The sequence below is a fragment of the Galleria mellonella genome, unplaced genomic scaffold (assembly GCF_026898425.1).
Source record: "Galleria mellonella isolate WM207_F2 unplaced genomic scaffold, CSIRO_AGI_GalMel_v1 utg38, whole genome shotgun sequence".
Classification (NCBI taxonomy): Eukaryota; Metazoa; Arthropoda; class Insecta; order Lepidoptera; family Pyralidae; genus Galleria; species Galleria mellonella.
The window spans coordinates 7,373,103-7,397,513 of NW_026442090.1; the positions used below are offsets into that span (position 1 = coordinate 7,373,103).

Below are 24,411 nucleotides of genomic sequence, written 5' to 3' on the forward strand. Positions count from 1 at the left end.
TAGGAGCGTAGTTCGGCATTACAATTTCCAAAACAGCGACTCGTATGTAACATGCTTTATAATGAAATTATAAAAACGGCCAAACTACGAAACTTAATATTAATCCTATCATAATAATAATATAATTTGAGAAGCTTCAGTTCAAGGTAATGTTTCTAATTTAGTGAAAAGAACAGATTTAATAAACGATTCTGCTCGTATCATATTCTATTTAACAATAAATTACCACAGTGACCACACTATCTGCTTGGCCAATAGCCCTATGCCATTTTTCATATTTTGTTTATTTATCCAAATCATTGGACACTTATTATAATAGGTGTCTAATATTAATATTTAACCAACTTTTTACACTAGAAATCATCAGATGAAATCAATTGACAATACAAACGTTTTATAAATTTCTAGTCTAGATTTAAATTTCGAAAATAAAATTCGTAACTATAACAACTCAATCCCCAGACCTTAATTTCAGAAAGATTATCGATTGTTTTTAGCAAGTTATAAATGTTAATGTGTAATATCTATACTCATAATGAAATATATTATATGATGTTATAATTTTAGAAAGATGCCACAACAACGCCAAAAATTGAGCTTACTAAATGATAATCAGTAAAGTTTAATACCTATCATCCAAATATTACATTTATCAGCATATCTCTTCTACTATTTACAACACATGTTACATAGCCTTGGCTTTTTAAATCAGTTAAAGTGGCACCGCTAGTTATGGGTGTCTCTCCATATAACGAACTTATTAGCCCACTATCGCCAAGCTGATAGAAAATATTGATATTTAGCTGTTTTCGAAATTATTTTTTCTTACAGTGATCTTTTTTGTACTTTATATCTGTAATCTTCACTTATGACTTACGTGAGTTATTTTTTTATTGAGTTAATATCGATACCACTCCAATATCTATATATTGTGTTCCTAAGGACGTTGACGATAAAAAAAATTATCGTCTATTTTAATATCGCCCGTACCAATCAGATACCTATATTAATTTTGATTGGGTTTTTAATTTCGATACTATATATAGTACAACCGGTATTTAATATATCTTTTATTGGTTTTATATACAAATATTCTATCTACAATATCTATAAAAGATATTTATATATCTATATATCTTATTGTTGATATTACCATCCCTACTTATAACATCCCGAAAATATAAAAGAGTGGATACTCTACCATATGGTTTGAAATTATTTACTAATAAATGAAATAATATAGTAGTAATTGTTATACTATAGGAATATAATAAGCTAATTATTGCAAAATATGCTAACAATTTTGATTTCATATATAATTGTCAGAATATTTTAGACTAACCTTCAAAGCAGCAAACGAAAAAAAATGTAGCTAATTAACATATTTTTATGTAGGTATGAGTGTTTTATCATATTGCAGAATATCCAATAGAACTATACCATACACACAAGAAAATAACATTTTCCTTGTTAAAAGCCCGGCAACACGCTTGTAATTCCTCCGGTATTGCGGGTGCTAATGAGCAGCGATAATCACCATCAGGTGAACTGCATGCACATTTACCCTCTATGTTATAAAAAAATATATAGTCCTTAGATAATGAAATTGTTATTAGTTTATGTACTAATCTTAAAAACTCTTTTAACACATTTTTTTACATAATTTTAACTAACATTTGCAGGGTTCTTTTTTATATGCTCATAATATTGAACACAGTCTTATTAATAAACTCTGACTCAGACTAATTCTATTACACGGTTAAGAGTTAGCTACAGCGCTTAAGCAGAAGCTGTATCTTGGTGTAAATTACTGATATTGATACTGATATTCAATTTACTAATAACATATATATTTTAATTTCACTATACATATTATTTTGACATAAACTGTAGAGGGATAACACCCACCACAGCAACGAATTATGTTTTTAATCATCATACTTAAATAATAAAAAATAGATAAATAAATTTTCATCATACATGCCACTTTTAGAACATAACTATCGGATTTTCCTTTTATCACAAATAACTAAGTAATTAGTCAATAGAAACGGCAACAGTAATTACATAAGAAATAATAATTAACTCTATAAATACAAAATAGAATAAGAGAAGAAACCTACATAAGGCAACATTAATAGTATAATAATAGGTACCACACAATACTACCAAACAGTGGTCCTCAAATTAGAACAAATTATTATCATGTATTAAGAAAACAGACAACGATCGTTTCTGGACATAGGACATTCTAAAACATCTAGATATGGGTCAATTTAATATATTCCATTTCCTAAAAGACCTGACCGGGTAATGAGCTCAGGACTTTTATGCAAAAAGAACCTCCTCTGTGCCACGTATCAGTGAATTTTAAATTGCTATTCACCGAAACAGCACTTCGGAATAAAATTGCTTTTAATTTTAATTTAATATTCCTTTCTGATCTAATTTGTAATAGCTACATTACTGCGAATATCTATTTATTTTTTAACAATTTGGCAAATAATTAATACCTTTTTGATAAAAAAAAAACAAGCACCTTCGAAGTAAAAAAAATCATTTATATTTGTTTGAAATATGAAATAGTCTTTCTTCATTTTTTAACAAACCATTTTTTCTATATGTATATACTTTTACATATAGAAAAAAATTATTTATAAAAATAGTATACTATTAGTAGAATACATATTCTTTTATGTACTTTTGAAACAAAAATAAAAATGCTCGTTTTTTTCATGCAAACCAAATGATTTATTTATTTTAGGATATATCACGTTAAATGGTTAAGAAATCAGCAAGTTATACTTTTAAAGTAAACTGCTCATTTTAAAATTAAACGAAAAATATTATTTAGCCTATCACCTACTAGCAATTATAAGTGACAAAGTAACACTATCTTATGTACCTCCATTATATCTATAGGCCTAAAAGTAGAAATATTTCATTACAATTAATTAATCTCATATAATTAAAATTGATTTATATGAATCGATAATAATTATATACATTTTTAATATAATATTTTCACCAATATTACACGTAATATGCTAAATTACTTTATCTTCAAACTATTTTATAATTTGTATAAACTTTGTAGTGATAATACGAATATACTTACGTATCGCAATATTTGAAATATGCGTAATGAAAAGTAAAAATCAAAAAATGTTTTATTGCGGACAGTGGATAAAAATATTAGACGGAATCATTATTATGCCTATGTATCCGCTATCACTGTCATTCAGTTTGTATTTTTTTTTAATGGGTGATAATGGAATAGTAACCCCACTTGCGCTATCGGTATACACCGGCGGGACACCAGTGAAGAATGATAGATGAGGATGAAGCAAATCAGTTAGCCCATCGTGACGAATTCAACAAGAATTGTTCACGATGTATTCCAGGGGGTACCACGTGGAGGTCGACTTAACAGGGTATATTGTTAGCAATGGGGCTGTCAAACTCCATTGCTAACAATCCCTTTCCTCCCTTCAGTTTGTATTGATAGTGTTATAAAAGTTACAAATTAAGTTCAAACTAATTTCTAGTATAGCCATATAAAGGAAAAATAGGGGAGGGAGCGGGGCTATTGCCCAGAGTAGCAAAAAGTGGTCAGTATAGCAAAATACGAGTATTAATAAGATGTCATTATTGAGTGCGACATAGGTATATTATGTTTACACTGAGCGGCAAAGCTAGCTAGATCCGGTCCAAGTCTAAAGACTACTAAAAAAATCTAAGTCCTGCAGTGAAATAACATGAAATTAACAAATATCTAATAATCAAAATGTTCCATATTGTGTTATTAAACATTTGTTATTTGTTACCACCACTTCACATCTTAAGGTACCTAGTACCTACTTTTACTGTTTGTTTTAAACATTAAATTACGGTACATTAAGTCTTATTTAGGGTGGTCTGTTAAAACAAGGAAAAAATTTAATCTGCTTAATTTTTATATACAGTTTCAATATTAAATATAATAAACTAATTAGATATATTTGTAATCAAAGCCTAAACGATAAATTGTCTAGCACATCTCGTACATGGGTAAATAGCTACATAGATATAAAAATCATGTGATGAATTTCCCAAACGAAGATGTTTTTTTTTGTTTACTAATGTTCTTGTATTTTGTAACATAATGACATAAGGTAATAAAGTCATATCTGGGGACCTAAAAAGGTCACTTGGTAATTTGTTAAAGATTGTAAATCAAATTCTTTTTCAATGTGGTATAAATTGACTAATTACTATAAGTAGCATCATTATGATTGACATTTAAATAAAACTTATCAAAATATAACAGTACCGAAAACTCGTATAGAATTATACTTCCGTTGGTATTTTCAAATGAAGTAAATAGATATTTCGTAATTCAATTAGAATTTTTATTGAAGTACTTATTTTTACAAACAATTAAGTACTTGTCCGACTACATCTGATTAATTTAAAGTGACCTTATTAGCCCCCTATTGTATGACTTGTTAAAGGATAAGCAAGTAAATATGAGATAGCTGAGGAGGCCCTTTTATAGTAAATAAGTGTAACGTTAAGTCGTAACCTTGCGATAACATGTTCGCTTAATCATTTGAAAAATGTTGCCTTGAAATAATTTAGTCACAGAAAACTGGTTGTTTCAGCTTTGAATAATCTCACAATTATTATATTGTATAGGAATATCGTTAACATAAGTTAAGTATTTTATATTTCAACTACATCAAGCGCAAAATAAAAGCGTACATTGTATTATGTAATTTTGTCTGTGATCAAAATTTTATATTGTTAAGCTGAAAAATTAAGCGCACGTAATTTATTTCAAAATGCTGGCTATTTATTTATGCATTCTGTAAACTCTATCGTGTTTATACGTTATTATTAATAGATATTTGTTAATCTGTTAGCTATCTATTATTAATGCCGCAAGATCATGTCACAATCAACATTTGTGCTAATTATCCTGTCAAATAGTCTGGAATTCTGATAATAAATTCCTTTTTTTTTTTCTAGAAATTAATACGAGTAAAGAAAAAATTTATAATTACTCGAATATTTATGCAACTTTACCAATGATAATGGTAGTTAATCCGTCAAAAGGGCTGAAACAATACGCATACTGGGTCGTCCTCGAAGTAGTAGTTGGGCGCTGATGTATAAACATTACAGAGCAAACTATCTAATCTTTTCATTACATACTCGTTCTTCTTACAACAAATGCCGGTTATTGTTTTTGTAACAGATGAAATTATTTTTCCATTATAATTAGTATTCTGTACTCACAAAGAATAACATTATTTGTAGGAAAGTAAAACCTACAAAACATAAACTCCTATAGATCCAAGCCTCCAATGCCTTGTAATTATAGTTTGTGCCTTACTGTCAATGGGTAAAAACGGATTTAATTGAGGCAATGGACAATAAAAAATATTATTTTACGATAAGTGACGCTTAGGTATCTAACTTTTAAACCTATCACAAAAACAATAAATAAAATATTTAATTACGCCACAATGTAACTCTATAATAAATATTCAAGATCTCTCCAAAGAACATTGTAGAATATAAAAATTATTTTCAGATTCCAGCTGGGTATATATATATTTCTAGCGACAATTTTTTCAGTTTCATGAATATTAACACTAGGTATTGATTTAATATACCTAAGGATAATTTTGTTTATATTAATTATCATCATCTTACCCTTTTCCCGATTATATGTATATTGGGGTCGACGTAATAAGGTTTTATCCATATTATCCAAGATTTTTGCTTTTTTCATTGAAGTCTGTTTTACATATTGCATTAACATAAACATCAATAAATAAACGGGTTTGTAATTCCTTATAAAAATTGCGTAAAATATATTACAATCTTATTTGTCACTTCAACTAGTTGTAACGGACTGAAAACAATATTACCTGATTTGATTTGTTATGTCGACCTTCAGTATTTGTAGAAAAATTTTTCGAATTAAGTTGACGACGATTCGACGATTCGCAATATCGTTTTGTTGAAAAAATATTACTTACTTAAGTAACTAGGCAGTTCGATTTTAAATTCGATTGCAGTAAATAGACACCAACCAATGGATCCACTTTTCATGCATATATAGCAAGTATGTATGTAATTTAACAAATTTACTAATTACTGAATAAATAGTTACGTACTTAAATATGCATCTAAAGTGGATTAATAAATTATTAGTTTACAGAATGTGTAAATATATAATTATTAAGTCTTCTTTTTTCATATCGTTGATATCACATTAAACAGTTAACTAAGTTTTGTTGATACAAAATATTGAGCTAAAGCATGTTGCGTGTTTATGAAATCATGTGGAATTCATAAATTACAATTTAAAATGATAAACCTAGGCTTAAATGTGATTGTTACCTACGTACAAGTCTGCAATAGTTTGATGATTATAAGATTGGTTGTAACAAATGACTCGTAAGTAGGTTGGTTTGTTGCTAAGTATATACCTATTAATATTTTTGGTTGTGTAGTTTAAGTAGACTACAAAATATTTCTAGATACTGCATTACCTACTATATATTGTTTTAATGATTCTGTTATGATTATACTCTAGACATTTATGTAATTAAAAAGACACCTACATGTATACCTGTAAGTAGGTAGGTATGTATCTACCGTTTAAATAATGTCTGTTAACTGACTACCGCACGAAACAACGCTTATGTTTAAATCACCAACGTTTAATGATATTTACAGTATGCTACGTACTTACCTACTGAATGAAAGGACATTACGACAGTTAATATTATTGACTTAACGTTTTATAGGAAATACAAATATTATACTTTGATATTTTATAACCTTATAATTAGTTGTCGCGCATTATGTTCCTTATTATTAAACAAAACAAACTGTACATGATAAATATAAACATGTACTTAGATCGATACCAAAGCACATTAGTCACATAATTATACTTAGTTTGAAAGTTTCGATTCATTGAACACCGCAAATTTTTTTGTGGAGCGAGTTCATTGAAATAAAATATCACGCACATGCGACAAGTTGTTTCATTTAATAACCCCATGGCATTATGTAAATTATGACCAGAAATCACCATCATATATCAATGAATGCAATGATAATTTATATCAAGAGAACAAGTAAATTGACAATCTTAGTGGCGTAACGGATTAACATATCGCCTTATTTTCCGACGGCTGTAGATTTGATGCCACACAATATTTTTTTTTAAAAAATGGAGGGCAAACGAACATGCGCCTCACCTGATATTAAGTGACTACCGCCGCCTATGATCACCCATAACACTAACGGCATTGTCCGAGATGTTTTCTCCCACGAACACTTAGGTTATGGAATGAGCTCCCTACCGAGGTTTTCTCAAGACACTACAGCATGGAGTTCTTCAAAAGGGGGTAAAGAGGTTTCTTCAGGGTCGGCAACGCGCGCGTAATACCTCTGGTATTGCAGGTGTTTATAGGCTATGGTAACTACTTATCATCAGGTGGACAGTATGATTGTTTGCCACCTCAGTGGTATAAAAAAAAGGTGTGCTGCCGGCATTTTAAAAAGGAATATGCTCTTTTCATGAAAGTTATGATGTCGTATCGGTTCGAAAATACTACTGCTGGAAGTTGATTCTAAAAAATGGAAGTACGTGGAAGGAAGTGCCTTGAAAAACGCACGGTGGAAGACTACCATTCTTCCAGATGGTTAAAATACCTATTTATTGGTATTCTAAATATATATATTGTATCTAAGCTTGGTAATATCGCTTTTTTGTAATATTGAAGGATACTGCTTATTTAACATGAATATTAGATATTGAAACTATATATTTCGATATTTTGTAATGTCTAAAAAAATGCTGGGGTAATCACCAAACAATTTTAGGGTGGTCACAGCCTACCCAGCCCCTTTAAATTTGGATTTTATTTAATTTTAAATTATTTAATGATATTTACAACATATACTTATTACTTTCAATAACTGAAGAAAAATGTTTAGTTGTAATGCGTATCGGGTCCTGAATCTGTTGAACGGACCGATTTGCATCGCTACGTCGCAGTCGGTCGCATGAAACCCTGTTTGAATGTCGCAAAATTATATTGATGCAACATATTATGCTAATATACATGCATTAGTGTCAATTTAAATGTTTTTTTTTTTTTTTATACAACTTAGAATGGCAAACAAGCTGACGGCCCACCTGATGGAAAGAGGTAACCGTCGCCTATAGACATGAGTAGTACCATGGACATAACAGAGTATACTGTTTCGCCCATGCGTTGCCATTCCTGAGGACTCAGGTGTTATTCCTCTGTACCCTGTAAATTCACGCCATGTCGGATTATATTTAATTATTTTACATATAATTGCTCGTTTTTAAATAGATTTGTCATGCAATAATTTCGATTTACATTAAACAAAATAAACAACAATTCAAAATATCATAAAAATAATTAGAAGTCAGTCTAGTTATTTAGGCATATAATATTTAGATAAATCTGATTAATTATTTGCAAGTCATGTGTGATTTGAACCGTGGCATGGCGCATTTTTGCATTTCAACTGGCTAAAAAGTCGTCAACTGAATAAAAACAATTTGCTATTAAATATTTTTTTAGTTTAGTATGAAATAAATTACCTGTCTTTTCATTCTTTATATCTTCTTGAATTTTATTATAAATTTGTATCGATCTATACAATGGGCTATTCTTAAAAATTGACAGTTTTAGTTCTGGTAATTCTATACTGTTTTTGCGACGAAGGATTTTTGAAAATTTATATGATTTAATATTTTGTCCAACGTACATTGTTACTTCAAGAATATAGGTGGAATGAAAAATTAACATTTCTTTGGTAGGACAAATACACCATTCGACTCTATGCTATGCCCTCACTGCATTATGCCATATCGCATTGCATAATACGCAGCCAAAGCGCACCCGAAATTTGTATTTGTTTTTAATACCGTAAGAACATTAATGAATTTGGATAATTAAGATCTAACAATATGAACATGAGCCTTCCAATTTAGATTTGAATCGATAACATATCCTAATAAATGAATATATAAATATATATATATACACATCTTATTCTAGATAATATAATATATGCGACTATACGTGTACAGGTTTTACCAAGACTAATTATTACTGTAATATATATCGCATTTTTGGTACTGCACACCTCTACTACCAGTGTTGCCAGTAAGCATAGATAAGGTAATATCGATACCGCTGTAATATCTATATATTGGGTTACTAGGATATTGATTGCGGAAAAAATTCATCACTTATTACTATGTCATTCAAAATAGTCGAATATCTATATTAATTTTAATCGGGTACTTTATTACGGTATTATATTTTGGATAACCGAATTACCTGAATGGGCAAATATATAGATATTGTGATTACAATATATACTGTAGATATAAAAGATTGTTATTTGGGTGACGAGACACTTCTTGTCCAACCGTTGAACAGAGCGGAGCTCCCTAACGTATCAAGAGTGAACAAGTATAGTAAACCATGTGGTCATTTTATAAAATATATCACAATTATTACTGATAAAAGTCCTAAAGAAGTCATATTTAAATAAGTGTCAATGGATTAACAGAAGTTGGGTATTTATGTTATATTATTTGTTATATATCATATACTTGTAAAGTTAGAATTACATAGTTAAATCTTTATATAAACAGATTATACAATACTACAATAACATACTTATATATTAAATATTATACATAATTAGTACAGTTCTAAATTGCCATTTTGAGACGCACATAGACTACGATTTTCCAATGTTTGTCGTGGTGTATTTTCGCGTGACTGTTATTGTTGTTTATTGGACTGTTTTTTCTCCTCCGTACCATTGCCAGTACAATGCCATAGAGCTAATCTGGGCTCAAATTAAAGGTTATGCAATTCGCCATAATACTTCTCCACCGTATGGCATAAAAAAAATTAAGATGCTTTTAAAAGAAGCATGCGAAAAAGTCACAAGATGACTAGATGAAAATGGTTGAAAAAACTAAAAAGATTATATTTGATGACTTTGACCGCATTATCCGTAAAGATACTATGCTTGACAATTATAATACATGTTAGTGAAGATGACAGCGAATCCTAAAGCAAATTGGAGTCGGATTAAATTTTGATTTGATATAATCTCCATTATTTAAGGCTTAAAACTATGTATTTCGTAATATACATTTTCCAATAAATACAGCATTTCTATTCTCTTTCCCTTCGTTACATTCAGAAATTACCTTTCAATTTAATTCATTCATCAACAATTGTATTAACATTTTGTTTGAAATATAAATCCTATAAAAAATAACAAAATATATATTAAATTGAATAAATATGTATAATGAATGCAATAAATGACGTTACTAAATATAATTAATGTTATTTATGGTACATCACTAGTTATGACAAATTGTAGGTGTCAGAAACGCAATCTCTGAGCGACCGCACTTTAAGTATGTATAATCTACTCTGTGGTATTTAGTTTGTCAGGCTAACCATATTTTAGTTATCAAAATATTAATATTTCTTTTCCCTCTGAAAAAGGAAACCAATTAATAAAAACGCAACTTACATTTCAATTCTCATTATTGAAACTGAAAAGAAAATTTGTAACTTTAAGGATTTTAGCATGTCAAGTTTACTATTATAACAATAATAACGCACCATAATGGACCCACAAGTGAATTCAAAAATAATTAAATGTCATAAATGCCGTCATACACTTCTAGAAAACATATATGAAAAGTTATATAGAACTACATGCGATGCTCAAAAATGCACAAGTTACAATGTCAATAATTTTATTCACTTACAAGAGGATAAATTACCACATTGGATAAAAATAAAAATTGAAGATGAGCAATGGACTAAAGGGAAACTCCACTGTGAAAACTGTCATTCCAAAGTTGGTTCATTTGACTTTATATCTGGGAGAAAATGTGATTGTGCACAAACTATCTTACCTCCAGTGCATTTAATATCAAGTCAAGTTGATAGGCCTATTATGACTTGTGAAATAAATAGATATTAAATAAAACAATAACCTTTATTATTTTATCGGTACTTTTAGTTAATAAGCTAAAAATTTTATGATTATACAAAAAACACTATAACTGACTGTTGGAAATTGATAGTCTTAAAGTAACAGGTAGTTTATTAAAATAATTAAAGTACAAATAACTTATATCCAATCATGATCTGATTATTCTCACATTTGAAAGTATGCATTATGTACATGCTTCAGAGCACCAAGAAAAAATAGCATACAGAAAGGTAAGTTTCATACTATAACCTTTACAAAAAAATCATGGCCATAAGATGTGATATTGCAACTCCTATAAAATAAATCATAGTCAGACCCAAGTTTTTTTGCCTCATTAAAAAATATATACAATAATTTAGGACTTCCATTAAAGGGTATAAACTATTAATTTCCAACTCTTTATCCTCTTAGAGGGATAAAGGTGATAAACCCTTGCACACGACAATAAAGTAAGAAGTAAAAGTCCCTTCTTTTTTTATTCAGAATAAAACACTTCCAATTCTATTCTACAACCATCTGTGAAGATATTGCTGCATTCACTTCAAAATCTCTACATTGCGCTGCTTGTAATTCTCTTCGTATCTGTAAAAAGAATATAAATTATAATCTCACTATGTTGTATTCCGCAGTTTCGCTCTGCTTGAATTAGTAGTTACATGAAGTATTCAATATGCTAAATTACGATGTAATCTACACATGTAACAAATTCCATTAAAATCTGTTCAGTAGTTTTTATGTAAAAGAGTATAAAATATCCATCCATCCTACACAAATTTTCACTCTTACTTAAAATATTAAAAAAATAACAAGGTAAACACCAAAAACAACTTTAAAGTTGCCTAAAATTATCTACCTGCATTTTAGAAAAATAATTGTCATTTTATTTTTGAATAAAATGCAATCTATTGAAAACATACAAGACAAAAACCATTATACAAAATAAACTGTTCATCAAAATCACCTTAGACTCTGTATTCAATGAATGAATCATCAAGGACTAATATGAAGTGAATATATAACGAAATTTAAAGTGAACTACTTTAAATTTATTGGTATAACAATAAATAAATAATTTATTTGTTTATTTTATATGTAGGTACTATTTACTTGTAAAAGCTTTTATATTATATTTAGTTGTGATTGTGTATTTAAAATACGTGTAAACAATGCAAAAGTATAAAATAAAACTATGTTGGAATTTGCTTGAAAAATATAAGACTTACTTCTGGTGTAATTGTAGAATGTGACTGTTTTCTTAGTAACTCGAGAAGGGCATCTCGCTGCTCGGTAGAGATATCTGCCTTATAACGCTGCACAAATGTTAAAAGCGCTTGATGCCACAATACTGGTAATGTACGACTATCCATTTGGAACCTGTAGCCGATATACACCAATTATAAATTGTCATAGTTAAAAAACTATGCAAGTAAATATTTCTTTTTAATATAACAATTTAGTTGAATATGACCTCCATAATGTACTGTGATGCTAATGTATTGTTACTTCTGAAGATTAAAACGTTATAACTCCATGCCTACCATATCTCACCCTTCAACCCAAAACTCATCCATCTGCACACAGTTGCTTGACTACAAATAAGACAAGTAACTATGCAAACTTTTATATATTATTTTTGACCTATTTCTTTTGATTCGGTGCTAAGATTTTGAGCCTCTGATACTAAAATGGCACTTTCATCACAAGTGATTATAAAACTTAGAATTTTTGACTTCCTTATATATCCATATAGTTAGTTTACACACTTCTTATTAAGTCCTGCCAAATGGTTAATTTTATCTTAGTTATTTTAATAAAAAAAAAATCCAACTTTTCACACCTTAGAAAATGGAACACAACTGCATCTACAACCCTATAGGGCAATGCATATTTTTTATCAAACAAAATTCGCAAAAATATAGAATTGGCACCAGTGTAATCCATTTCAGCTATTTTTAGTAATGCCGCACTAGAATGTAACACAGGTACAGAATTGCGGGCTAATACTGAACCTACAATAATAGCTTCTCTTAATGTGCAGTCTCCGGCCTGAAAAATCAATGTTTTAATATAATCAGAAATATACATATAAAACATAGAATATAATGCGAGATTTCCGCATTATAACGTGGAGCCTACGCCCCACAAGGGGGCAATTTGATAGTTAAAGGAGAGTAATTAAAAAATGGACTCGATGCAATTTTACTCCGGGCCATTTAAATGCAATGCTAGGAGTAGATATCAGTGTCAAATTTAACAAAAAAAGTAAATTAAAATGCTGTAAAAAATAATTTCGTTTGACATTACCAAAATATCAACTGGGCGATTAGAATCGTCAAGTAAACTTTGTCGGGAAAAATTATTATGGGGACATAAAAATTTTTGAAATGTTAAAGTGGGGCATGGCCCAAAAAAGGTTGGGAAACAATGATATAATGCATTTGTTTTTGAATGGTCATGTTTGAATTACAAAAAAATTTGAAGTCAGCCCAAAAGAAGGTTAACCCAAGCAAAGAGTAGCCAGGCTATTATACTAACAACTGTATGTACTATTGCCCAGGCCAACCGTAGTCTACTTGGCACACATGGAGATGTTTTTGGTAAAAAATCCAAAAGGGATTTGTTGTTAATTTTAAAATATCAATAGCTATAAAGCTTTGGATAAAAACTTACTTCCAAAAGAGGCAGAAGAATGCCTTTCATGAAAGCACCCGGTTTAAATAAAGCTTTTCTTAATGCTTGATATAAATGGAAATTCAATCTTTTGTACTCAGCCAAATCATCTCTGACTCGGGGTAGCAATACCAAGTTGTAGAAACGTTGAGCCATTTTCTCCTTTAGATTGGATGCAAAAACTCTAGTAGCCTGTAGAAAAATATAGTTCATGTAATTATAACAATTTACAAAATGCATTGAAAATATTATTATTAGTTAACTATCTTGGCATGTTTTTATCGAAATAAGCATAACTTAAACAAATCAGTAAAATAAAAATGTTTTGCATTGATTACATACCTAGTAATTAATATTTAATATTTTTATACTATTTTTAAAATTCCATCTACAAAAAGATATACCAAAATTATTTATTAAGTAAGAAGTAGATATATAACAAAAAATATATTTATCTTAACAAAATTGACATCAACTTTAAGTACCTTACATCCCTATACTTTAATTACAATGCAATAAATACCTGATACATAGCAGCTGCAGACCAAGTTGTTGGTTCAGTTATGTACAATATCTGTTCCCAATTCTGAAGGTTGGGAATCATTTTAAATGCTTTAGGTAATTTTCCTGAACGATATTTTTGTAAAACATCTCGTACTCCTTCATACATAGATTTGATCCTAAAAAATATACATATGCATTCTATTGTTATTTAATATATATAAATATATAAAACACATCTGTGAAAACACCTATTTCTATTGATTATGAAATTAAAAATTAGATATAAGTACAAAAATAAGTTTTGTAATGTATTAATTATCAAATATTACATTGTATGTACCTCGGGTCGATATTCTGCAACTTAAGGGTTTCAATATCTGAAAATTGTGTTTGTAATTCTGTTTGCTTGTCAGTAATTTTATCTTTTATAATATCTGCCAGTGTACGAGTTCTCTCTGGGTTTGATGACATAAACATTTTTAAAGCTTCCTCATCATCATCATTAATTTCAATATTATCGTAATATGTATCAGTTTCCAATTCATCATGCTCTGAACTAGAATCATTGTCCGATTCTCCATCTGAATTTCAAGAGAAATTACAAAATTATAATATTTTGATATAAAAACATTATAAAATACAAAAATATATTCATCAATTTCAATAGAACTCTTATATTGATACTATTGTTGTGAGTGTTGAATTTTTTTTTTATTGATAAAATGTATGAATACAATCATATCAGTATTAGCAGTAGAAATAAAGCTAAGTCAGTTGATCCATCATGATTATCAAGATGTTTCCAGTACTGGTTAACCTGTCAGAGTATATTGCTGGGAATACAGCTGCTTTTTTTAATGGGTGATAATGTAATGGCAACCCCACCCACGCTATTGGTATACACCGGCGGGGCACCAGTAAAGGATGATAGGTGAGGATGAAGCAGGTCAGTTAGCACAAATAGAGAATTAAAGTGAGGGTATATTACCACTATATCATTAGGAAGGGAATCAGATAAATAGCTTTTATTTATACATTTTTAAAGCCTGATTATTAAATGAAAATACACATATTGAAGTATAAATACATTGATATTGTTGGTGCCATCTATTGAGTAAAATAGATAAAACGTCAACGGAGTGAAGTGAGACTTCAACGGTCTGCTACTGCGGTGATAGACATGAACTTGACTCGCTCGCTCTCTGTAATTAGCAATGATTGATCCTAATAATATTTCGTATAATAAACTCATATTTCACAAAAGTAACAATAAACGAGTTATTGAAGAGTTCCTGCACCCATAAATTTATACACACAAAAAGGAAAGGCGCAAACAGATATACAAAAAAAAGAACCTTAAGATTCATATTCAATAGATACATTTAAAACTCCTGAATAAAAATTAAACAAATAATAAAATAACTTTATTTCCATTATATACAAAAAAAAAAAGCAAACGCTTATCATAAGGGAAATAAGTGGAGTGGTGTTGGTGTTTAACTTGAGATCACAGCTAATATCTACATTGACAAAGGGAGGATGAGGGTCGGGTGTCCCTCTTAAAACATCTTTAATGCTTGACTGTGGTTACCTTTCCACCTGCCAAGTGTGGCAACTACTGGCAAAACCTCACAATGAGGAGGCTTATGTTAAGCATTGGACAGTTAAAATCCGATAAGATGATCAGCTAATATTTTCGTAATGGAAGGAAATAGGATAAACAAAATATAAAAGTATAATAAAAATGCTTTCTGGATTTGCTCTTGTAATACAAGGAAGCAACTATTGTTTCTGAGGTGTGTCAACTTGATTTAAAAACCATGTCTTTTTAAATATCAACCAGCTAGTAGTTTACGGTTATATGAAAATAAACCTATTTCTAACAAGTGGAATGAGTTCTTTTTTTACAATATTTGCTAGAATATTGTCACTTTTGACTTCTAAACTCACTAGATAGAAATGAATACACTCATATCAGTACTTTGGGTAAACATACTGAATTTTTAGTACTCTACATTGATGTATAAATATAGAGAATAATAAAAGAAAAGGAAATTAAATGCTTTTCTCTCCATGAAGGAAAAAGAGCAATTTATTTCTGGCTATGATTTGTTTCATAGGAGTTACAATACCAAAACTAAGCTTTCTATATATGCTCTAATTTTTTTATAACAGTAGATACTTTAATATGCCTATACAAATAACTTGTCACATTGTCAGTTAATGGGTTGTAATGTGTAACTCCAAAAAATATACCTTCCTTTCTTGTAGATGTCATAAAAAGTAACTAAGGGAACCTAATGGTCAAAGGGTGGGCAGTAGTGTCATTCTTAAAACATCATCAAAAGCCTAACTGAAGTTACCAACCCACCTGCCAAGTATGGCAACTACTGCTAATGCTCCGAAAGGAAGAGGTCTATATTCAGGAGTGGACAGTTACTTACATAATATGGTATGATTATGATGGTAATGAATGTAATATTTTATATAATTAAAAAAAAAATACTTTGTTAAAGTATTTTTTTAATTTCTATTAAATTCCAACAGTTATAACAATATATATCATATATATTAGTGTAATAATAGGGACATGAAAGAAATGGATTCATGATTAACAAATGAGCTTTTTAGATAAAAGTACTGATACAAGAGACTAGTCATACTTTAACCTTACCATTGAGCATTGATTGCAATTGGACATGTTTAACAGGAGATGGGCCTGATCCATCTTCACTTAACTCTGCTTGCTGTCTTCTTGCAGTTTTTAAAATTTTTTTCGAGAGATCAGCATTAATAAACTGATAACAAAATAATAATAGCGTTTTATTGTCACTGAAGTAGAATTTTTGTCAAAAACAAATTACCTTTAATGTATTCTATTTATTATTTAAAATGTGCCTCTAATAATCATTAAAAATACTGAAACTGAATATTTCGATATTATTATCATTAAAATATCTACCCTTCGAAGACGGGCCAGATCGTTAGTAGCAAATATGTAGTTGTATGATTAACGTGCAGTAGGAATACTCATGTAACTGCTTACCTCATCATCATCATCGTGTCGGTTTCTTTCTTTACGTCTGTTTTTACTCTTTAGTGCATTCACTGATTCTATTTGATCAGCAAGAGCTATGTTTCTTCCTACTTGTGAAGGTTTAAACTTTTTAACTTTTCCCATTCTTATCACGTTAGTCAGAACAAAACATAGAACCACTACGTTTCAGAACATTCAAAATGATATTTCTAATCTTTATATTTGTATATCTATATTGTTTCTACTAAACTGTTTTATTAATTATAAATAATAGCGATTTAACCTACAAGGAATAAGAAAAATCAGAAAATAACCTAAGAAACAATGTGGACTTAATGTTTGTCTTAAAACTTGATTTTTTTTTTTTTTTTAGTACGTTTGTTCTTAAAACTTGAATGACTTTGACAGTATAATATTGACATTTGAATTATCCTGCATTAATATGTCAATGCCACATCGACGTCTAAAACCATAACTAAAACTGTTAGACTTTGTTGAATACCAACCTATGTAAATGAGGGGGAAAGGGATTGTTAGTAATGGAGTTTGACAGCCCCATTGCTAGCAATATGCCTTATTAGGTATAGCCTCTGGAAACCATCGTGAACAATTCTTGTTGAATTTGTCACGATGGGCAAACTGACCTACTTCATCCTCACCTATCATCCTTCACTGGTGCACCGCCGGCGTATACCGGTAGCGCAGGCGGGGTTACCATACCATTATCATCCATTAAAAAAAAAACCTATGTAAATGAAACTATGGTTACCTTTTTATTACTAGCTAGTTACACTTACGATAGATGTCATTCTATATCTAAATAAAAATACTGCCTATTTTTCCCTTGGACAACTCCTAATCTTATTTTATTCCTAAATATCTTCATAATAAATAACACGGACTCTATTTATCATAAAGAAAATTATGTAGGTAATCTATATAGAAAGAAACAGCGAGGTCAATTCTGAGGCGTCATGCTTAACCTAACATTTTAATGTGATAGTTTCGCGAATTTACTATTTTATGGACAAAATAAGTTTATGATGATAAACTATTATTATGTTATGTTGTAAAAAAAAAAACTATTAGAAATTGAATTCGTTAATATGTTTTATATGTATATTATATATGCATACTAGCTAACCCAGCAAACGTTGTTTTACCATATACATTATTTCTAGAATTATACATGAAAATTCATCGTACTACAATTATTATTTTCGATTGCCATCTTGCAACCCTATTACGTAATATAATATTTTTCAATGATAAAGCATAAAAAAAATGTCAAAAAATAAAAAAAAAATTAAGTGTGGGTCACTCTTATCATTGAGGAGTATGAAAAATAGATGTTGGCCGATTCTCAGACTTATCCATTATGCACACAAAATTTCATAAAAATCGGCAAAGCCGTTTCGGAGAAGTTTGGTAACAAACACCGCGACACAAGAATGTAAATAATATTATTTTAATGTATTCATGTGAGTATATTTATATGATCATAATGTGAAGTAATTATCCATTGTATGTGTTATATAATTGATTAGTCAATATGGATACGTTTGTTATTGTTTATCTACAATAATTTTAATTTTTTTACCACACAGTTAAATTTTTGTTTTGCCAAAGATTAACTGGGAGAGAATGTTACGTTAATTATATACCTGCCCTTGTTTTCATTATGTACTTTTATCTGGATTAACTTCAGCATATAAATGTATTTTCACTTTATGTAATTTTTGAACTGGTGCACAAATACTTCTAAATGATACTTTGTAATGTTAAAGTACGCCTTTTGTACAAATCACTTTTTGTAATGTATTCAATAATGAATAAGTAAATAAATTAGTTTCGGTCGTCAAAGATTCAGCAGTGATACCAATAGAAGTTTTTATAAATTTTTAGTGATAAAAATAGAAAAATAGCGCCTCGGAATCAGTCCCATAGTCTATATATTCTGTGGTAGGAAGTAACTGTTACTTTTCTTATCTACCTATTGTTACTACTGTCTTTTGTTGTTTCTTTGTAGCTTCCAAAAAAAAATTAGAAATTAAATAGCATTCATTGCGAGTTTTAATCAAGTAACTGAAAAGATAGAAAAAGTATTTTGGGTGAAAGTGCAACTCAATATACCTATCTATTTTGTAAACTATTGTCTATATAAAGTTAATAAGCCGCTTATTCAAAGCATTATTATAAACAGGTTAACCCAAATTTGGGCTACTTGGTTGAATCTCTTTTAAAAAATATCAGTACTTAAACGAGAATTATTCGGTTCATTTTGTAAATCTATTAAGTTTATAAGGTAAACATTCTGAAAACAGTATATGGTTTAAATGTATAGATACCATTTTTTTTTTATCTATTCACCCGTTTAACCATAGTTAAATAATTAACATGTGAACATTGGTGATCGCAATCTTTTATATTTATTTTATCATTATAATTATATCAGCCATTAACTGTCTATGAATAAACACAAGCCTTCTATTTAAAATTATAATTCTAGTTTATCTATTTAAACAAAAAAGGAAATCTTTTCTCTTCATAATATTAGTTTAAATATGGTTTTAGTACCCACTCAATCTCACAATTGAATAAAGCATGTTTTTCCAGATACAATGACATCAGAAACAGTAGCAACACCACCTTCAGTTTCCTGGGCACAAAGAAATTCTCATATATTATTAACATTTAATGTAGAATGTGTAAAACCAGAAATCAACATTGAAAGGAAAATTGTATCATTTAAAGGTATTTGTGCACCAGATCAAAAATTACATAAAGTGGAAATACATTTATATGCTGAAGTTAATCCAGATAAAAGTACATATGACAACAAGGGCAGGTATATTGATTTAACATTAGTGAAAGAAAAAGTAGATCAACCTTTCTGGCCTTCACTAACAAGTGACAAGAAGAAACATCACTGGCTGAAAGTAGATTTTAACCGCTGGCAAGATGAAGACGAGAGCAGTGATGAGATTGATGACATGAATGATATGTTTTCAAGTAAATTAGGTGACTTTGGTGATGAAAATGAAACAGAAGACACCAGTTCTGCTGAAGAAGAAGATCTTCCTGATGTAAAGTAATAGATCCAAAGTAGATAATAGCATTATTACCAAAAAATCTCATGGGTCAGTCAACTTTAGGAATTCATCTTGCATATCTAGATATATGTAATAGTTCAGAATATTTCATGATTTATACTGAACAGATATTACTTGGTATTTTTAGTGATAAAACTACATTAAGATATTGATACAAAATGTGCTAAAATCTGCAGTGATTTGAGATATCTTTTAAAAAATTTTGATGAAATTGATAAATCTTGTAACATCTTATGCAATTAATTTTATTAAAAGTTAATGAGTATTTTCAAATGCAGTTTTGGAAATAGATATTTTATTATATTAGTTATAGTGAATTTTTTTTCTTCATCTTATCTGCAGTCAATCCCCAAAGTACAAGCAGATTATTTATGTGTATATATATATTATAGAAAGTCCACTCTATTAGGAATATTTAGGATTAATGCAATTAGTATCACTATATAATGTTGCTATTTTTTAGATACTTTAGATAATTCTGCTTCAATAATTGTGTAGCCAATTTGTTTCAGTAGTTGCAGTGCTCTATGTACTTGGTTTTTATGGAATGTATCCTCTACTTATTATTCACATTTCCAATTCTTTATAGATTTCATTACTGGTGATAAACCATGGAACAACCGGTATTGTTCCCAGAATAATATTTTGGACCCTTTGGATAATATTACTGTTGGATATGGATGCACTTCCCCAGAGCTGTAATCCATGTCAGGTTTTAAAATTTTATTATCCTAGGACAGTTTTAAGTTTTGATTGGAAAACTAATATAAGTTTCTAAAACATAGGATCACATAATTTCTTTTTATTTTGTTATGCAGCTTCCATGTTAAACAACAATCTATATGTAAACCCAGTTATTTGACAGTATTTTTATGGGGTAAAATACAATCACACTAAGGTTGTAACAAAAATATTATCAAAATGCTTTCACAATTATTTTGCAGACGACGAGGGCACTATCTAAAGAATATGTCCAAGAGAAAGTTTTGGACTCAAATTACCAATCATTAGACCAATTACTTAAAAAATTATCCACCTTATTTAAAAAAAAAATACAATTAGATGCAAGAAACAACTGCTTAGAAACCTCAAACTTCATGTTGTAAATCCATGTTACACACATTCATATACATAGATGTATTTAAGGGTGGGCTGGGTAGGAGCGGCCCACCCAGTCCTCCAGTCAGTAATTCTGTTATTACTCTTGTTATTAAATATTTTGAATCTCAATCTATTATTATGTTGCTATATTAATCGTTTCATAATGCAGAAATAAATTCTGCAGCTATAGTGGTTAAATGGCCAACTGGCCTGAATTCATTTTCACCTACCATCCTTCGCTGGAACCCCACCAGCACATCACCATTATATCGATAGAACACCATCCTGGCACTGGCATGTTATCATCTACACCATACCGAAGCTAATTCTCTTATCAGTTGAGCTATCGCTTATTATTCCACTCGAATTTAAAATGTTTAAAGTTTTAAATTATGTTTGCATTACAATCACTCCACCTCCCCCCCCCCCACCCCCCATTTTTTTAATATCGGTATACACTAGCCACCATAAGCGAATTCGTCGATTCAATCGACATTGCAAACGAGTTCATGAGTTGGAATAAGAATCTGAAGTTGCTATCTATCTCATGAACTCACCAGCGATATCGACTCCATCGACGAACACGCCCGCCACTTGTCCAGAGCGAACGATTTTCAACACGATTTCCAGAGAGGACCACGGGGAGGTCGACCTAGTTGGATATATTGCTAGCAATCAGACCCCTAATCTCCATAATTAACAATACCTTCTTTGTCTTCCCTACTATTATTACCTCTTGTTCATAAAAACTAAAACCTACTACAAACCAATTTAAGCCATTGTACTGTTTTGTCAGTTTATTTCTAATTGGGAATCAAAGATTTCTTCTCAGGTAAAAATGTAGGAGAAAAAAAAGAGAAAACAGTCGCTAAAATAGGTTTGCAGTAGATTTTAGTTTTTATTATATTCATAGGTTTATAATACAATTGAATTGGGAAATAAAAATGAAATGTGACAACGTGGCAAATAAAACGTGCTCTGCCCGCGAACTAAAAAAATTAAAGCGAAATATATAAGTGCGTAATTTTTTGTGTTAGTCTTATGTGCAACGTACTCTAAGATTAATGTTTTAAATCATAGGCAGAGCACTTTTTAAAAAGTCTATCGGAAATATTTAAAATATCTTCAATTGTTTCTGAAAATTAATAGATGATAACGACGTTGACATACTTCGTTATGAACAAATATGTTATAAATGACCTAATTTTAACCTCTGTGGAGATGTGATTATTAATAACAAGAATGAGTAACTCAATTGTTAGAAATATAGCCTATTAGGCAGACCTCGACCATCATCATGGTACCCTGCTATTGTATACCGATGGTGCAGGCGAGGTTACTATTTCATAAAAAAATCCTGAGTCCTCAGAAATAGCAACGCATGCGGGGTATCATGGGCGAGACAGTATACTCTGTTATGTCCGTGGTATTGCTCATGTCTATAGGCGACGGTTACCACTTTCCATCAGATGGGCTGGCAGCTTGTTTGCCGTTCTAAGTTGCATAAAAAAACTATAGGTATCTTTTAACGAAGAGGGAGGGTATTTTTAGGAACGGACTTTATCAGGTAAACAAACTTTGGTCTTTATTTCTTGAATTTGTCACTATGAGCCAACTGGACTGCTTTCGTGTTTACTTACATTCTCTCAATGGTGCCCCACCTGTACATACCAATAGCGCAGACAGGATTATTATTCAATGTCCCCTTATAAAACCTTAAGGATAAAATATGGTGATGACACATCTTATCTATTACCTTATTATAAGAGATCATGGATAGAAAAGTAGTAATTAATTGACATAAATGGAAATTATTATTGATTTTTTCTTAATATAACAAAACTTTATAGGTAGGTACTTAATTATTACAGTAAATAAATATTTCCATTTTAAAAATTAGATGGTATTAATTATATTTTGCATTTAATGAAAATAATTATGTTGATTAAATGATTTTTAATATAATGGTTATAATTATACTATGTATATAATAATTTATTTTTAAATAATAAATCTTTGGTTAGGATGATTTTTCTAAAGATTTTTTAAATTTTTACAATGTCATTGAAAAATCTGCTGTTACCAGGAATATTAATTAATATTTGTATTAGGTCCATATATGACATTGGCGTTTTGTACGGGAGGAATATAAAGTGATTTTTTTTTTTGTAAAATATATTTAATTAATCAAAGTATGCACTGTTGTTATCTATGCACTTTTATCCATCTCATAGGTAGTTCATTGATCCCTTTACTAAAAAAACCATGGGGGCGAGAATCAATAAACTCTTTGAAGGCGGTTTGGACTGCCGCATTGGAGTTGATTTTTTTTTAATTTTTTTTGTAGGAAGTTGTCCAAATTCCGTAAAAAATGGTAATCTGTTGGAGGAAGGTCCGGGAAGTAAGGTGGATGTCGCAGACGTTACAATTGTAGCTCATCTAACTTAGTGGTTGTTTGTTGTGCAGTGTGTGGTCTTGCGTTGTCGCGAAGCAGCAGTGGCCTAGAGCGATTAACAATCTCAATTGTTTAGCAGCTAGTTCTTCCTTCATGGTTTACAGTTGCTGACAATAGATATCTGCCGTAATTGTTTGGCCAGATTTTAGAAAGCTCTAGTGAACGACATCGGCACTAGTTCACCAAATGCACTCTATGCCAGAAATTACCATAACACAATGTAAAGTCCGACGGCAGTTACTATCCTTAGATGTTCATAAGTCGAGTAGGCCAGATGGTATACCAGCACTGGTCCTAAAGCAGTGTGTTCCGAAACTATGTCCTGCACTAACGTGTCTCTTCACGATCTCGTACTCCTCAGGGCAATTTCCTTCGACATGGAAGACCGCCCTTGTACATCCTGTACCTAAAAAGGGCGATAAGTCGGACCCTTCAAATTACAGACC

At 30.1% G+C, this 24,411-nt stretch overlaps 3 protein-coding genes across 3 annotated transcripts in view; 2 read left to right on the forward strand and 1 right to left on the reverse strand.

The window, feature by feature from the left end:
• LOC113522565 (60S ribosomal protein L30) overlaps nucleotides 1-24,411 on the forward strand; it is a 75,044-nt gene that overhangs the window by 21,145 nt on the left and 29,488 nt on the right. The window lies entirely within an intron of this gene.
• On the reverse strand, nucleotides 11,070-17,969 carry LOC113522713 (bystin). The gene is made up of 9 exons (XM_026908498.3): nucleotides 17,803-17,969; nucleotides 17,306-17,579; nucleotides 16,934-17,057; nucleotides 14,600-14,840; nucleotides 14,279-14,435; nucleotides 13,756-13,947; nucleotides 12,923-13,131; nucleotides 12,309-12,459; nucleotides 11,070-11,667 (listed from the first exon to the last, which is right to left on the reverse strand). The coding sequence occupies exons 2-9, from the start codon at nucleotides 17,438-17,440 to the stop codon at nucleotides 11,587-11,589; spliced, it is 1,290 nt and encodes a 429-aa protein (XP_026764299.1). The 5' UTR covers nucleotides 17,441-17,579; nucleotides 17,803-17,969; the 3' UTR covers nucleotides 11,070-11,586.
• Nucleotides 19,273-20,715, forward strand: LOC113522491 (uncharacterized protein CG16817-like). Its single transcript, XM_026908187.3, has 2 exons — nucleotides 19,273-19,601; nucleotides 19,913-20,715. The coding sequence occupies exon 2, from the start codon at nucleotides 19,918-19,920 to the stop codon at nucleotides 20,389-20,391; it is 474 nt and encodes a 157-aa protein (XP_026763988.1). The 5' UTR covers nucleotides 19,273-19,601; nucleotides 19,913-19,917; the 3' UTR covers nucleotides 20,392-20,715.